The 18,664-nt window shown below is 43.4% G+C and overlaps 1 protein-coding gene across 1 annotated transcript in view; it reads right to left on the bottom strand.

The window, feature by feature from the left end:
* Positions 1-18,664, bottom strand: part of ADARB2 (adenosine deaminase RNA specific B2 (inactive)) — a 708,390-nt gene that overhangs the window by 65,752 nt on the left and 623,974 nt on the right. The window contains exons 5-6 of the mRNA XM_045290006.1: positions 17,644-17,795; positions 3,224-3,392 (exon numbers count right to left, since the gene is read on the bottom strand). Coding sequence (XP_045145941.1) covers positions 3,224-3,392; positions 17,644-17,795 — 321 coding nt within the window. The remainder of the gene's footprint in view (positions 1-3,223; positions 3,393-17,643; positions 17,796-18,664) is intronic.

Genomic DNA, 18,664 nt, shown 5'->3' with positions numbered 1-18,664 from the left:
ATGGTGTCCTGCTTTAAATCTGGCCACCTTATCCAAAGGTAGACTGGTGGGACAAAAACGAAGAACCCAGAATGAAATCTATTTACCTAAGGACGACACATATTTGAAAAAAGGCCGGTATTTGTTTTCAAATAAAGTAGGGGAAGTGATCATCTCTTTAACAAGTGGTGCTGGCAGACACTGGATAGCCACTTGCAGAAAACTGAAGCAGGATCCATGCTTCACACTGTACACAAGAACTACCTCAAGATGGATCAGAGACCTAAATGTTAAACCCAACTATAAAGACCAGATAAAGACCATCACAGAAAAACGAGAGACAAATGTAAGGGCTTCATACCTAGCCTAAATACACTATCAAACATTGCTAAAAATACACACACAGCAGGAGAGACACTTGATGATTGGGACCGCCTAAAAATTAGATCCTTATCAAAGAGTTCACCTAATGAGTAAAAAGAAAATCCACTGATTGGGGAAAAAAGAAAAAACCTTGGACATATCAGACATATCAGACAAGGAGCAAATATCTAAAGCTTACAGAAGACATCAACACCGTGACAGCAAATGACACACAGCCCGACTGAAAACAGGCAGAGGATATGTGTGTTTTACAACAGCAATTTTGGTATCCTCAGGAACTCAAATCATCTTCCTTTTAAATGCTGTTTGAGTTTGGGGAACAAAAAGAATTCTGAAGTGGTGGGATCAGGGCTGTGGAGTAAGGTGTCCAAACAAAATCCTTGTAGGACAGGCCTTGCTGCTCTTGAAGAAAAACACACACCCTTGTTTAACTTTCCTGACCTTATTTCTCACTAAGGACTTCTCAATTTTCATGAAGCTTCTTCCTAATAACCCCCCATTATTGTTCCATGTCCTTTAGCAAATCTATCGCAATGATCCCCTTAGGAAGCCCTCTGAATCTGTCCCCCGCCCCCACCAAACAAAAACCAGTTACTATAACCTTCTGAGCTGACTGCTCTGCCTTGAATTTAACTGCCATAGGAGAGCTCCTTGTAAGCCACTCTTTTTATTGGACTTAGTTTTGAAGACATCCTAAGGGCATTAAGGCAAGTGTATTACTGAGAGACCTTGTCTGCCTTGTCTACTGATAGCAGAGACATCTTAAAACATGCTTTGTTTGGAATAAACCGTACCTGTAGGACCTGGACCCCTAGAAACAAGATTTTTTGGACTTAATCTGATACCTTCTACAGAAATAAGAGCTGGGACACCTATGCTCCCTACAGCAGTATTCACAATAGCCAGAAGATGGAAACAAACTTAATGCCCATCAACAGACAAATGGGCAAAGAAACTATGGTACCTATACACAATGGAATACTTTGCAATGTTCAAGAACAATGATATATCTGCAAGACACCTCATGACATGGAGGGATATGGTGGACAGTATACTGAATGAAAATCAACAACTACAGAAGGACAATATTGTATGAGATAACTATTATAAAAAATCAATGAAAGGTTTTCATCATAAAAAGGCTCAATGATTATGTGGGAGGGGAGAGAGGGTAAATTACTAACAAGAAAGTAGATGCATTAGCTTGGGTAGAAGGCAAGGAAACATGTAATAAGAGGGAAGTCAGCAAAAAAAATGATCAAGGCAAAGAAAGACCCTGGGAGAAGTACAAGAGTTAAAGGCAACAGAGGTACATATTATTATATATACAATATAACAGTAATAACAATAATTTATGCATGGATATATAGATGGATATGCAAGCTGAGCAGGTTTGGGAAGGAGTTTGGACTATACCCATAAATATGTATGTTTTATAGAAGATATCTCTACATCTATATATTTGTATATGCTATAATTATATCCATAAAGATAGTAGAACACATAAGGGGCAAAGTTAAAAACTATAACCAGTAGCTTCATGAATGAGTCGCTGGGCCTGAGACTGCTCAGGATTGCAGTCATAAGGGATATCAAGTTCACAGACAACGCACTTTACAAAGAAAATGTTCTATAACCTACTTTGGAGGATATTGACTGGAATCTTAATGGCTTACTGGCAGCCTTCTAAGGTATAACTGTCTTCTCCTTTCCAGAACAAAGAATGGTGAAGAATATCAAAGGTATATACAACTAATGTTTTTTAACGACTGAAAGACCATGAGACCCTCAGCCTACTATGACTTTGAGACCAGAAGAATTAGATGGTGCCTGGCTCACAACATTGGGTGCTTCAAAAGGATTCACATTCATAGGTCGGATGGGAGAAAAATGTAGAACAGAAGTCAAAACCCATGAAAAAGACCAGCTGTACCGGCTGGGTAGTGACTGGCCAAACCCTTGAATCTATGGCTCTTGGTCACCCTTCAGGCATAAAACCAAACTCAAACACCCTCTACTTCCCCAGTGACTCAATGTTTAGCCCCCAAATAGAAAGGTCTATAATGAGAACAATACCACCAGGGCACAAGGGAAGTATGCATTCCTTAGAGGACCCAACCATTGAGGAGAGAAAGGGCACCATTCAACCAAGGACAACGCTCAGAAAGCAGGAAAGACTAGAAAAGAAGACAGAATAGAAATAGAAAACGAAGAAGAAGTGCGGTGAGCAGGGGTTGCAACTCATGAGACAAAATGAAATGCGTATGAATTATTGGATAAAAAATGGATTTGCTCTGTAAACCTTCACTCAATTCACAATAAAAAGTTTTTAAAAAAAGATGCTTTGCCTCCAATAATCTCTGTGTGATGCAAATAGTTAAGCATTGGCTACTAACTCGAAGTTGGCGTCTACCCCAAATCTTCTACAAATTCCAAGTTGGCATCTACCCCAAATCTTCTCGAAGAAAACGAAGTGATCCCCTTCTGAAAAAGCAGCCATTGAACATCCCGTGGAGATGACTCGTTCCTCGCAGGCATGTCTCATGTCGCTGTGAATCAGAACTGACTTCACAGCAACTGGTTTGTTACTGGCTTGTCGCCAGCACATGAAGTGCAAGGTGAAAACTGGTCTTCACGAGAGGAGCTGTGAACAAGGCGAATGAGGCCTCTCTCTACTAATTTCCTTGACCATCCAATGTTTACCTGACAACCCTATACACACTGCATTTATCTGATCTTAATCAGGGGTGACACGTACACAGGTTAGGAGCCTGTTGACTTTTCTGACCCAGCACCACAGCCCAGCCTCACAACAGACCACAGTTAACTTTCGTAAGAGGAAATCAAATCGGGCTATTACCTGGCGATCTTGTCAGTGCAAGACATCGTGACCAGCTGTTCCCCTAGCAGGACGCCATCCCACGTTTGGACTGCATTGTGGCACCGCACGGGGATGGTCCCTTCCCCAGACTCAATCTTCGTCCGCAGGTGTCCTCGAAACTTCCTGACTATGTGTTTGCTCCTGTTCACTAGGAGATAAAAGGCAGGGGTGAGAGAGGGCAGGGGTGCTTGGTGGTCCAACAAGATGCTCTGGGTTCGGTAACTCTCACTACGGGGCAAGGAGATGGGGAAACTATAATCAGAAAACGGACCAAAAGAGCCCAGTGTCATTCTGTTCAGTGAAGCACGAGGAACAGGTGTAGGGTGTGGAGAAATTTCTCCAGTTCCTCACAGAACATGTAAACAAGAGCCTAGGTTCTAGGGCAAGACTGTCTAGATCAGGGGTCAGCCAACTTTCTCTATAAAGGCCAGAAAGTCGATATTTTAGGCTTTATGAGCCCTGTTGGCACTGTGGATTAGCACTGGATGGCTAACAGCAACTGGATGGCTAACAGCAAGGCTGATGGTTCAAACTCACCAGCCTCCTTTTGGGATAAAGATGAGGCTGTCTGCTCCATCAAACTTAAAACCTAGGACTCAATGGCAGTGGGTTTGGTTCTGTGAAGCCACAATGTCTCTGTCTAATGACTTTGCCATTGCAGTGTGTAAGCAGCCACGGACAATGCATAAATTAATGAGCATGACAGTTTTCCCATCCAATTTTATTTATGAGCACTGAAATTTGAACTTCAGATATCATGCTTGGTCAATTCGAGGGGCAGCAAAAAACAGGAAGGGTCGTAACATACTGGATTGACACAGGGGGTGCAACAATGGGCTCAAACATAAGAACAATTGTGAGGATGGCACAGGACCTGGTAGTGTTTTGTTCTGCTGTGCCCAGTAGTGAATTGGAACCAGTTTGAGGGCAGCTAACAGTAACACAGTTATGCATTATGCAATATTCTTCTTTTATACAATAACACAATGATGCACTATTCTTCTTTTCATTCTCCCCTACTTCTAGCCACTTTAAAATGTGAAAAAAACAAAAAGAAAAAGAAAAGTAGTTCACAGACCACACAAAAAGTGGTGGGCCTGATTTGGCCCGAGGGGTGGAGTTTTCCAATCCTGGGTCTAGATTTTAATCCGGGCGAAGGAGCCTTAGTGACACAGTGGGTTATGTGTTGGGCGGCTACTAGCAAGGTTAGTGCCTCCAGCCACTCTGTAGTAGAAAGATGAGCTGTCTGCTCCCACAAAGACTTACAGTCTTGGAAACCCTAAGTAGAGTTCTATTCTGCCTACTGGGCTGCTATGAGTTAGAATTGACTGGATGACAATGGATTTGTTTTTTGGGACTTGGATGCTTTTTCTTACCTGTCTATCTTTGGAAAAGCAACTAATGTCACATTGAAAGTATTAATTAATCTTAATAGAGGGATAATAATAATAATACATATCTCTCATGCATGTGGATTCAGTAAGGTAGCACATGTAAAATGCTAGCTCAAGATCTGAACTTAGCTAGCCCTCATTATGTTCTGATGACTCTGCACCAGCCGCTCTGCCAGGGCTGGAAATTGTTCCCTGGGTACTAATGCCTCCTTTCTCCTTTTCTGTCCTGAGCCCTCTCAACTACTCTGTGTGTGTGTGTGTGTGTGTGTGCATACACACCCACACATCCACACACCCACACCCTACAGTTAGAGAAGTGACACAAATGAGAAGTTTACATTTATTATTTTTTTATTAAAAAAGTTTTGCGTATCAATTCTGGATTATATTGTAATATAGACATGGCTAAGTGCTTTGCATTCAAATTACATATCAAACTGTAAAGCGATCCTATGATTTACATATATATGATACCATGAATGAGTATTAAATGCTTTCTTTAAAAAGCTTCTATTGAAGTGTTAGAACGTGAGATGATGGATTTTCCCTCTCATTTGCTGTCAGTGAAGGCAGCGGATAATAATTCACCCTGGGGTTTATTCGAGGACGAGCCAAAAAGTAATGGTACTTACATTCCAGTTCATACATGCGCAGGTTAATTCCAAACAAAAAGCATTTAAACAAGTCTCTGTGATCAGTAGGTGACTGTAGACAAGTTCTGGTACTCATACACGTGTCTTATCTTGGGTAGTTAAGGGTGCTTTTAACAAGAGGTCTAATGGAAACACTGGCAGCATCCCTCCGCCTCCCAGTCCTGACGTAGCGCCAGACTGTCTTCGGTCGTCGATCGGAGGGAAACATTTCCAAGGAACAGAAGTCGAGTCCCTTGAGGATGACAGCATTGTTGCTTTGGCATGGCAGAAGCCAAAGCGTGTGACGTGCTTCAGGGGAGATTGCTACAGTTAGGTTCCATTGAGTCAGTCTGACTTGTGTCGGCTCTGTGTGCAACACAACGAAGCACTGCCCGGTCCTACGCCATCGCCATCGTCCCAATTGTTGTTGTATCGGAGCCCATGGCTGCAACCTGGTGTCCAGTCATCTCATTGAGGGTCCTCTTCGTTTTTGCTGACCCTCCAGTTTACCAAGCACAACGTTCTTCTCTGCGGATTGGTCTCTTCTGATCATGTGTCCAAAGGATGTGAAATGTAGTCTCATCATCCTTGCCTCGAAGGAGTATTCTGGCTGTACTTCCTCCAATAATCTGTCTGGCAATCCATGCTACTTTCAGTATCCTTGCTCTTCAATACTTTCAAGACATCTGTACAGCGGATTTGTCCACGGTGATACTGGTTGAACACTGCGTCTGAGCACTGAGTGTGGACGAAGTAAGTAACAGACAACGGTCTGCTGCTAGTCCTAAAGTTTGTTCCTGCAGATGTTCCTTCTTCCTAGTCTGGTCTTAGTCTGGAAGCTCCATGGAATTGTTCGCCCTGGGTCATCCAGCGGGCACTTGAAACACCAGTGGCAGAGCTTCCAGCACCACAGCAACACACAAGCCACCGCTGTGCGACACAAGACAGGCTTAGAGAGATGAAAAGACTGTGTGGGAAGTGGATGGGTTTAGACGACGGTTCTCTCAAGAAACACATTTTGAAATTTTTATTTAATAAAGGGTTCTAGGATTTTAGAGCAGTGCTTTTCGACTGAGCTTTGTATTGAAGTTCTGTTGTCCTACAGAACTTAAAGCAATTTTCAGTTTACTTAGTGTTTTGAAGAACTGAACTTGTTAGAATACACATTTATAATTCTCTAAAGATTGCATTTTGGGAAGAAAGATTGCTTTACTTTCTGGAGAGAGCAAAGCTCTGAGAGATTTCATATCATCTTTCGACCTTGTGACCAGAGATACTTGAGGAGATGCTAGTTTGGGGCAGGTTTGTGAGTTACTTAGGAAGGCAGCGTCTCACTGGTCACAGGAAACAAATGCCAAGTTCTCCCCTAGTTAGAGAGTGGCTTTTTTTTCTTTGTTGTTTTAAATATTTCAGGAAGTAGGATGATGATGTTGACGACAATGATAACAACATGACCATAAGTTGAAGGTAACACAGTTCATGATGTGAGAAACACTTGAACAAGCATTTAATCTGATTTTTTATACGGTGGTGGCTTAGTGGGTTGCCCATTGAGCTGCTTAACCACGAAATCAGTGATTCTAACCCACCAGCTACTGTGGTGGAACATGAGGCTGCCTACTCTTATAAAGATTCAAAGTCTTGGCAACCCAAAAGGGCAGTTCTACTCTGTTCTGGATCGCTTTGAGTTGGAATCAACTTAATGACAGAGAGTTTATTTTTTAAGAATTTTTTTGTTTTAATCCTGTTAAGATAAGCCTTTTACCAGAAACCATTTTCATTGGCCACATCTAGCATTTGGAGAATGAAGGAGCTAATATAACTAAGAGTAACATTACCTATTACTTATTGCTGTTGAGTCTAGCATGCTATGAGGTCACCCCACAGATGTCCGAGCAGAATTGTGCTCCTTAGAGTTTTCCGTGGTTTTAGGGAAGTACATCACCAGTGCCATCTCTGAAGTAGCTTGGCACGGACTTGAACCTTCAACCTTTTAGTTATAATTTACTCTTTCATTTTGGGTATAGCTTATCAGGGACTTGCTGCCCCTCTTTAGGGAGATTATAGTCTCCTAACACTTCAACTATTGTGTCATCATCCATCCCCAAAGCCAGAAACCCACTGCCCATGAGTCGATTCTGATTCATAGCAACCTTAGAGGTCAGAGTAGAACGGCTCCAGAGGATTTCCAGAGTGTAAACCTTTGTAGAAGCCGATTGTCCCATCGTGCTCCTACAGAGTGGCTGGCAGATTTGAACTACTGACCTTCCTTTTGGTTGGCAGTGAGCACTTAAGCCACTTCAAAACATTGTCTATTCTACTGAAAAGTGATTCTAAATTCGTATCCATTTCTCCTGCAAAAATAATTTTCCATAAAGTAGATTTCAGAGACAGTGAAAGGCATGAAAACATGGAGACATGATTTGAATTAACAACTGCTTTCTAGGAGTTAACCTACAGTTCTCTAGCTAGATTAATTTTGCCTGAAGAGCCAGGTGCACAAGATGTTTCCACGAAGTGTTTATTTTTGGACTTGTTACATCCCAGGCTGCCTTCTCTAGCATACTCCCTGATCAGCTTGCTCAGTACCAGTGTGGACCTGAGTGTCTGTAATCTTGGATAGCCTGTTTTCTCGGGCTCTTTCTTTCTAATTGCAAGAGGCAGGAGGAAGTTGAAGATGCCACTTCAAGCCGAACAAAATGTCAATCCAACCAGCGATTGTAAGGAACTGAATTTAAATAATCTGTTGTGGGTTTATGGTAGGCCTGAGACAAGGGGAGGTTTTAAACATTCAGAACCTGCCTCCAGTGTGTATATACATACGCTCAAGCACACCACAATAGTCTCATCTAATTCCAGTATTCTTAATCATTGGACTTTTTTTAATAGCACTTACTAAGGGTGCTTTTTCACTTAAAATTCTTAGCTTTTGAGATTGATGTCAAGGTAAAATGAGAGTAGTAATTAGTAATCAGGTTTAGAAGATTATTCAAGTGAAAACTTTATTTTTAGGAGAAGTCAAAGGAGTTGGAGATAAGTGACAATTAAAGATGTCCACCTAGGTAGTTAAAGATCTATCTAAAAAAGGGACACATGGTTGTCATAAAGGTATGAAGGACAGAAAGAGAGGGAATCAACAATGGTAAAAACAAAGACATGAGGAAGGAAGACAATATTTTAAAACACAAAAAGGATTTAACTTTTCACACCATCTTCAAAAATCTTATTTCAGGAGATATCTCTGTGAAGCAATCTAGGGTAATGATAATAATTTGAACACACTTTACACTTTGGCCATGTGGGTGACCTTTGCCTTATATGATGATGATAATGATGTTTATGATGATGAATTATAGGACCACTTAAAAGTCTGGATCCTACAATGCATGAATGTGCAATCCCGGAATTATATGCTGCATGTTTCTGTTAACTCAGTAGGCAAATCTAAATATAGGAACGGAATTTTAGATTTTCTAATTTCCTATTGTACTTTTGTTTAATTTCTCAAAATGCCTGCATGTAATGAATCAGATGGGCTTAGATTGTACTAGGAACTAAGCCGATGACTGTGAAATAAATAGATGCTATATAAAGGTAAGTCACAATGTCTTGCTACAATTCATAGAAACCATTATTAAACATTAATATAAAAATGTGAAGCTGTGGTTTCTCAAGATATTCTGTATCTAGGTCTACAATCCTCTGAAGGTAGTGTTTTCAACTCTCTAGCCCTTTCCCCAAGTCAGTCTACAGTCCTTGATTTACCCTCTGTCAAAAGGAGGCATCTTGAGGGAATTAAGCTGTGGTCTTTTGAAATGCTCTTTAAGTTTTGGAAACAAAAATAAGTGTATAGGGGCAAGATCAGTGTTGTAGTGTGGATGAGATAAGGTCGCCTCATGATGGATTATGGGACAGTCCTTGCTGAGCTTGAAGAAGGACCAGGATCATTGTCATGATGGGAAAAAGATAACCTTGTTGCAACTTTCTTGGCCTTTATCTCACAGTTTTTAATTTGCTTGAAACTTCTTCCTAATAAGCTTCCATGATCACCCTATGCCTTTCCAGAAAATCTATCAAGATCACCTCTTTGGAGTCCCTCAAACAGTTTCCACAACTATCTGAGTGGAGCTCTCTGTCTTGAATTTACTGGACCGGTAGATCCCCTTGCAAGCAAGCCGCTGTCTTGAGTGGACCTTTTATGAAGGCAGCCTCAGGAGACTAAGATAAGTGTATTACTGAATCTGTCTCCAGCCATTTGTTGATCACAGAGACATGCTTAGACATGTTGTATTTGGAGTAAACCTGTATGAATCGGAATTTTTGACTTGCCATCATAATCAGGCTATTGCCCATAATGTATTTCATAGAAGATAGTTTGGAATCTTTAAGAAAGATGTTAAATTTTGTACAATGAAATAAGAAAAATTGATTATATAATTAAAAACTCATGGCAAGGTGGAGAATCACAGAGAAATTTGCGCTGAGGTCATCTGTGAGTTAGAGGTCAGTGCTTACTCTATCATGTTCAATCAGCGCCTTACCACTAAGTTCTTATCAGACCTGTCATGGTTCTCATCGAGTTTTTTAGGGTTGTTCTCGTTGAGTCTGATTTCTGAATGCCTCCTCCCTCGTTGGGAGAGGATGCACTTGACCATCTAGAGAACACACAACCCAGCAGACTCTTAACTCTAGGAAGCAAAGCACAGGTTTTCCTGATTGTGGGCAGAAACTGTCTATTAGGCATTGGTCTCGACCTTATCTGACCTTGGACTTTCAATTGCAGGAGAAAGTCATACAATTTAGTCAGTTGAGTTAACTGAGCTGAAAGGAGTAGCCTTGAGATGACTCATTCTGCTGGGGTCTGTCATTGAAGCAGTTGTCTCATAGCACACACTATGAGGCAACCCGTGGTGGCTCTATGTGACAAGGTAGAACTCCTCCTGTCATATAGGACTCTTTTCTCCCATCGAGCAGCTGGTGCTTCTGAACTGCCCTGCAGTTAGCAGTTAGCATTATACCACCGGGACTCCTGCACTGGGACCGGTGAACCCTTTTCTTCTGACTCTCTGCTATGCTGCTGATCAGGGAATCCTGCCATAAGGCTCTACACAATCCATCCTGATCCTTGTACTAGACCACCATACCCACACAGACCTTTCCAAACTGCAATCAAGAAATCAATGCCTAATCTGGACTGGGGACAATTTTAGGGGGCTCTAATTCAGTGGTGTTGATCATCAGATGAGTCATCTGGGGAAGCTTTAAGATGGTATCTTCTCAGGCCCCGCTCCACACCGCAGGCTTCAGAAACTGGCGGAAACAGTGTGTGGCAGGACTCTGCATTTTAAACACCTTCCCACATGTAAACCAAATCCAATGCATACTTTGGTTTGCAGCCAGCGCACCTCCCAAGCCATCTTGGACCAACTGGTATTGATACCAAATTAGCACTTTTGGGATGAAGAGTTTGTAATCAGACAAATGCTTTTGAAAGTAGAGATGAAAATAAGTAAATAAGTGGAAATGATAAATGAAAATATAGCATTTCTCAGGGCACCCCAGGGAAATGGGGCCAGGCTATGGAGAATGATAGCCACTAGATCCTCACACAGAGCTCCTGAGCCTAGTCTGAGGGAGTTGCGAATCTCCAAGCTCCCTTGGAGTTGGTTTGGGGTGGGAGGTGGGGAGGATTCCTGAGAGTTTGTAGTTAGGTGTGGTGGGAACATACTGAGCCCAAGAATTCATCAGTACCAAAAAACATCACACGCCTCACCAACGAGAAGCGGTTCCCGCCAAGAGTAGGATTCAGCCAGTTGGCACCAGGTGAGCAGAACTGATGCCTAATTTTTTGTTGAGTTTGGCAAACTGGTTATGAAAGTGGCACTTGTAATCAGGGTGCTCTCTAAGGTGGGTGGCTGGACACCTGCCCAATGTGGACATCACACATTTACATTCCGTGTCCTTTTTCTAACATCACCTGCACAACTGTATATTCTTAGTGCCCTTAGTAATGTTCATTCCATCCATAGGTATAAAAAATAAGATGGCACTATGCTTGTAATGTTCATTTATTAATTTCATAAAACTTGCTATAGTTTTGATAAAATACTATATTTTTATTTCCTTGTATTTGTACTTCAGTAAACAAACATATAAGGTAAAGAGAAAAGGCACCAAACAACCAGAGGGTAACCCACTGTCATTCATTTCAGCTTTGTGTTACGGCCTAAATTCCCATGAGAGATCATGAATGGATTATGCAATGCCTGAAGTGTTCAAAGAACTACAAATGTTGTCAGAACAATTGCTGTAAGTTCAGCAGAGGCAGAAGGGATTTTTTCCTCAATGATGAACCTAATATGTTCAAAGAAGAGCAGTCACCTGTTTCTAATATATCAAATTCAATGACCATTATCTCATTGGCCTACCTCTAAAGGAGTGGGATTCTACTTCTACAGTGAGTGAAGAGATGGTTAAGAATAAACCACGCAGCTGATGATGATCAGATAAAAGTGAAAAATACTACAAGTGAGGGCACCAATCAGAAGCAATATGGAAATACCTTAAATAACAGTTTTATTGTTTTTTTGGCCAGGTATTACTTCATTTTTTTTGTTCATATTTTAAAACTCTTTTTTATAACATCATCTAGTTTTAGATATTTCTTTTATTGTTCTTATATAAGTATCGACTATATGAAAGAATAAACGACCTTTCGATATACTGTTTTTTATACCTCACATGGTCACTGGGGCAGTGAACCCATTGTTAATTATTTGGATCCCCCCACTGGTTCCAGCCATCCTATTAGGAGTGAGCTAAGTAAACGTTTGAGCAGTAGGGCCCACCAATGATGCAATAAATGTCCACAAGGCCCTTGGCAGAAAGACTCCACCCCTGACTTTGGAAGGACTTCGGAGGCCACTGCGGGAGTTGCTGGGCAGCAAGGTCAGACATCTGGTCTTAGGAGTCCCAGGTGTTAAAAGTTCTCAGATTACCGGCCTCCTACCTGTATAACCCTCGATCTAGTACTGGCTTAAATACATCTGCAGAACTCGCCTCCTGCTGTTCGCTGCTTCCCTGTTGTAAAGGGAGACTAATTGTGTCCAAGTTCTCAAACTTCCTTTCAAACCAAACCTGCCAGAGGTGTCTTTGGGGGAGGGCTGGGGGTGTGTGTGTAGTGGGTCCGTGTAGGCATGGCTGGCAGTTCGAAACCACCAGCAGCTCCTTGGGAGGAAGACTTTCTACTCCTGTCAACACTGACCGTCTCAGAAACCCACAGGGGATCACTATGAGTCAGCCATGAGTCAATGGCAGTGAATTTGGTTTTTGGTTTCTAGGTGTCTTTACAGACCCCATGTGGAGGTGTACATGTGTGTATGCACATATGGGTGTGTGTGCTCGAATTCCTGCACAGTTGTAGGTTAATAGCAAGACAAGCCTGCTCTGGGCCTCATGTGGAGAGAACTCAGTAGCTCCATGCAGGCCAAAGGTGGTAGTGAGGGGAATAGTGAGTTAAATATATCTGACCCAAAGCAGACCAATGCACTGGCCAGAGGAAATAAGCCGATTTCCAGAGAGAGAGAGAGAGATAGCGAGAGAGAGAAAGCAGTGCAGGAAGACTAAGAACTCCAGAGCATAAGCTTTCTTTTAATTACAGTGAACACACTTGATTGCCTATAAAAATATCAATGTTACGGACTAGAGGTTGTTTGCATCCTACCACCTTTGCATTTATGAGCATAATAATCTCCCAGTGACCCTTCTGGGGACACTAAGACCATGTGACTGGGACTTCACTCAAAAGTGACTCCTGAGAGGACTGTTGTCAGGTTCACTTTAAGCGAGCAGCATGTGTCTGACCCGCTGGCCTCTGGGTCCCCAGTCCCAGCATGCCATTTCAAAGCTCCCAGCTCCAGGTTTTACCTTAGATGAGGCTGATCCTGGTGAGTCTGCCCCAGGATGTGTTGACGTGTCCTGCCTAGAAGGAGCCTCTCACGGTCAAGGTCTTGGTCACTCATCCATTTGCCCAGTGGTCAAACTTTCTTTAAAGAGCTTCAAAGAAAACACTTCCTGAGGGGGCAATATATGGAAAGCTCTCTCCCACTTTTGTTTTAAAGTGGTGCTTAGAGAATTTCTTTTAAAGTGGAAACAACAGATGTTATTCCCATGAGCTAGTGCCCTCCTCTAACCTATGAACATCTATGAAATATCTTTCTAGGCAATGGAGGTAGACCTTTGGGTTTCCTTACCCCAATTAGTCAGAATTGACTGGTTGGCAAGGAGTATGTTTTTTTCCCCCCAACCCTTATTAGGAGCTCCTGGTTGGTGCAAATGGTCCATGCATTCAACTTGAACCTCCAGCCTCCCTCCCAGTCAGTCTGCACTTTATTCTGCTTGCGCAGGGCACACTGCAAACTCTGTCTTGGCCAGCCCCAATGCCTGGAATAATATGATTGAACTGCATCCTTCCGTGATGTTGTTTAACTCCATGCCCATCTCGACGAGCCTGTGTTCCATCAATTGACCAGGGGAGAAGCTTCAGCACCTTCAGAGATTCTGCTGAACTAATGGAATTTGCCCAAATCATCCCCAAACCACCATTCCTCATGTGGAACTCTTTCCTTTCCCTGAACAAGTCTCTTTCCCAGAATGCGGCTCAGGCATGTATGCTCTGTGTACACTTTGAGGTCTTCCTGGAATTATGTGGGTGCCACCCGGCTTGGATTGGATGTACCAAGGATGGAGGAAGCAATAACTGGGGTTGCAGCCATTTATAGGAACTCCTTTAGGCAGAGTAGGGGCTTAAGTCTTTCAGTGGACTGATCTAAACCCATAGCTGGCCTCCTCTAAAATGCTTTGCCTAGCGCTAGAGTAAAAAAGGGACCTATCTGTCCTTCCACCATCACTGTTTGTCTTAGACTGGTGCCAGGAATGCCCTAATAAGCGGATCCCTTAATCTAGGGGAGGGGTCCTGCATGCCCAGGACGGGCACTGAGCGACCCAGGCTGTAAAGGGACTGTTTACAGTTGACCCTTTGCATGTCTGACACCTCTTCCAGTTCAGAAAGGAAGCTATCAGCAAAGGGGCTTCGAATGACTCAGAGAGGTTGCGGTGTGGTCGCAGGCACTGCATTTAGTGCTGTGATTGTCTTCGTGTATCTATTTTATAGGTATCTATAAAATTTAGAGTAAACAGTGAAGCCAATGACATCCGTGATTTAAGGAAAGAAAACCGTAGAGGCCTAAGCCCACTCAGGGGCATCCAAAGAAAGGCCTGGTGATCTGCTTGCAAAAATCAGCCGCTGAACATCCCCAGGAACACTTTCTACTCGGACTCCCATGGGTCCCCCAGCTTTAACTTGGACCCATTAGTAAGTAGAAGTAGTCATTGTTGCTGTTGTTTTTACTTAACTAAAGAAAGGCAATGCGATGTATGCCTTTTGCCTAACAAGCAGACTTTACACACTTGCCGTATGCCACGCCTGCTTCTTGGTTCCCCAGGTAGGTTGAGTTGGAGAGAAACATCAGCTGAACAGGAGGCAGGCAGAGCTCCTGCGGTAGTACCTCGTGCTTGCCTGGTTATCTCTGCAGCAAAAACGCGAGGAAAAATGCTTTCTGTGTTCTCCTACCAGCACCTGCCACTTCTTCAAAGCAGCATGAAATAACAGACATCTGTGTCTGGAAAGGCGCCCCAGGGTGCAATGGAGAATATATTTGTTTGTTTTTCTAAACTACCGGCATTGCAAGTTGGAATCGCGGGCTGGTGAGAGGCTGCACTTGGTGCCCAATGTACGGAGACACGAGCTCAATGAGCTAGAACGCTCCCTCTGGAGAGAGAGCAGCGCTGCAGGGGCAGGCTGGCAACCTCTGGTTCTCACTCAGCCCCCTTCTCACTCTTCGTGGGGGGCAAATCGGCAGGGGGAAAAACTTGATAAATTAGGGCCAGCCCCACACTTTGGGCAGGACTTTTTCCTCACAGTCTGAAGGCCTCCCAGGCTGGGCCTTTGTGAGGTCAAACCTTTATATAAGGGAGTGGAAAGATAATTCCCAGTAACTGCCTAATGGTCAGGTTAATAGTTTTATAGGGTTTGCTGATTATCATTTAGATCCAGCTGGATGAATAAATTCAAAACAAAACGCCCCTCCAGTTCATCTTCTATTTTTCACCTTTTACTGGGTGCATTATCTTACAGGGGGCATTTTCCTCTGCAGGAGAATGGATCCACCTTTTCACGCCCCACCCATGTGGCCCTCACCTCTATAGTACCAAACCAAACCAAACCAAACCAAACGAAAAACCCAAACCCATTGCTGTGGCGTCATGCTATAGGACAAAGAAGAGTTTCCAAGTCATGGATCTTCATAGAAGCAGATTGCTTCTGTGGAGCAGCTGGTGGGATCGAGCTGCTAGATCTTTCAGTTAGCACCTAAGCACTTTATCACAGGCCTCCAAGGTTCCTTTCCTTTGTCATGCATTCCTTTTAAAGTCCTTAGTGACTGAGCATCCTTTTCTCAATTTAATTTTATTTCCTCTCCATAATTTGACCTCCATAGGGTGTAGAAACGTTAACTTAGAATCCCATGATAAAGAATTCTACCCAACCACTTTTGAAAGGGGAATGGTATGAGACTGGAGGGAAGTTGGCAAATGGAAGAATGAATTTCTCTGATTCAGCTGGATCATGCTCCAGTCTGTGGGTTAGAGAACTAGGTAAACTATGTAGGATTAAAAACCTAAAAGACTCTCTTTATCATGGGTTAAGGTCCTCCTCTGAAGCCTGGGACCCAGCAGGCACTCAACAAATGTTTATTCTTCCTCATTATGGCAGTTAGAACAAAAAACATAACCTTCCAGAAGAGAAAAATTGGAAAGCCAAAAATAAACCGCCAGTAACTAGGCATTGCTCACTGTGTTTCTACTTGCATTTCCTCTTAGCAAAAGAAGAAGTCTTTTGCAAATATATTGGTATCAATGGTTATCAATGGTTACTGGAGTGGGAAAGAGGAAGAAAGGAGAGCGGGAATGTAGTCAATGTCACGGAATGGTACTTGTATAAAGGTTGAAATAGCAAATGCTTGTTATACAAAGGATCATCAAAGAGTGCAGTTGAATTTAAATGATAACAGATTTTCTCCACAAATTTCTGAAGCCCTCTTTAAAAACGTTTTTTGATCTAGGAAGATGAAATCTGACCACACTTGTTTAATTTCACTGATTAGATAGCCAACTTGCCTACTACTGTTCTTGGGAAGTGTTTAGAAGAGTAGATGTGTGCGTGCACATAGTTCTATATATATGCATACATAGATGTATGTAAACAAATGTTGTATAAAACTAAACTAATTGCCATGTATTTGACTCATGGCAACGCAGTGTGCTTCAGAGCAGAATTGTGCCCCACGAGGTTTTCATGGCTCTGACCTTTCAGAAGTAGATTGGCAGGCCTTTCTTCCAAGATCCCTCTGATTGGATTTGTACTGTCAGTCTTTGGTTAGTAACCAAGTGTCTACCTGTTAGTGCCACAGCCCCTGCACACACACCCCCTCTATATATCCTACCTTACACACACACACACACACACAAACACACACACACCCACACCACACAATCAATAATGGAATTTCCTAAAAGCTTTAAGGAGAAGAGCTGTTAGCCCTCAATCATTTTTATTTTCCTTTATGATGTAGAGAATGAGATCATGCACCAATCAGATTCCTACGAAGAGCAGACTCCGCCTCTGCCCTCCTCAACACCTGGGAGGCACAGTCACGTGTGTTGCGTGAGAGCCATGTCTGAGAAGTCTGGGAGATTTCTGTAGCTGCCTCCCTCTAATAAAATCACTTCAAGGACAGCCCCTGTTGAAGGGGGTTCGGCTTTGGCCGTTTCTATCACCACCCAGTTAACCTTGGGGCGATATCTTTGTCAGGCGTTCTTCCCTATTGGTCATTAAAAGCAAAACAAGCAAAAACCTCATCATTATTTTCCATCGGGTTGCAAGTGAAGGTAAACAAAGGCAGCTGGCATCTGTCCCCACTTCCTCTCCTTCTCATTGACAGTCTTATGCATTCTGTTTTCCCGCCTGGGATATTGGGACTGTCTGCCCTAATAACACGAAGTAGATGATCACGCCAATTAAATAGCTAATTTTGGATCTCTAACGACCCCGACCCCCACCCCCCATGATCTGGGCAATTCAGACTAAGATGGGAGGGGTATGAATGACCCCACCATTGCGGAATGGCATTCCACGCTCTTCAAATCGGGACCCTGGCCACAGGAGATGCGGTTTTTGTGTTGGGCTCTGCCTACAACAGATAGAAGGAAGCTCGCGGCGGGGGGCTTTTTGAAAGGTAAAAATGTCGTGGCTTACGGTCCGCTGTGATTTCGTAGGGAGAGTGGAGGCGGGCGTCTCCGCAGGGGGATGTGCTCACGCAGAGGTGGAAGAGAACGTTTTCCTTCAGCCTGTAGCCGCCCTCTTTCAACCGCACAAATATCGATCGCTCTGAGTCCTCTCGCCGTTTGCTACGAACCAAACCAGAAACATTCCAACTAAGTGGGGGGCTTTGCCTTGTTTTGTCAAGCGGTCGCCCCGCCCCCTAGCCTTCTTCTTCACATTCTGTATCGTGTTCCCATAAAACTTAGAAAAGATTCCGCCAGGAAACCACAGAAAGCAAACAACCGATGAAGACGTGCTATCACCGTGCCTCTTCCTTAGCACTGACATTGGAATCTATCTTTTCTAGCGTCACCTTTCTCAGATGTTATGAACCCCAGTATCTACAAAGGGATACAACTCGAATCCGTGAATTCACAAAAGGCTCCCGATGGCAAGGTCTGACAGGGGTCTGTTAATTGAACGTGTTTATGGATTACAAGGAGAGAAGGGATTTTAGCAGGGTGGCTGGGGTTGCCGGGGTTGCCAGCACACTGGCAAAGGGAGAAACAGAAGTGAGGACTGTACCAAGACTTGGGCATTTCTTTCCGCATCCCACCACGACCAAGGCTATGTGCTGAAAAGAAAGAAAAATACTCAAGTCTCCTGATGTTTTGATAGGCAAAGACCTGTTCTGTTGCCCTTGCAACATCTTCCCCAGAGCTGGACATCAGATTCCAGGATGCGCAGGTCACCTGGGGAAACCACGTTGCCCGGATTTCCTCTCTTGCAGATTTTTATTCTCATTATTTGCAGGCCGTCGACTTTCAGTTTTGGCCACATTTTGTTTCTACGTGGTTCTGCCCCATTGGGGATGGATTCTGTTTCGCTGGGGTCTGAGATCCCACCGGCAACGGGAACAGAAAATTTCTCCCCAGGGAGGCCTCAGGGCGTCCTACCTTGCCTTTCTGCCTTTGCGCCTTCTGTGGGAGTCCCAGCGCGGTGCGGGGGGGCGGGG

Source organism: Echinops telfairi, unplaced genomic scaffold (genome assembly GCF_000313985.2).
Source record: "Echinops telfairi isolate 266 unplaced genomic scaffold, ASM31398v2 ScPeMD7_31;HRSCAF=116, whole genome shotgun sequence".
NCBI classification, from domain to species: Eukaryota; Metazoa; Chordata; class Mammalia; order Afrosoricida; family Tenrecidae; genus Echinops; species Echinops telfairi.
Note: the sequence above shows the minus strand (reverse complement) of the source record. Positions and strands in the feature narration are given on the sequence as shown.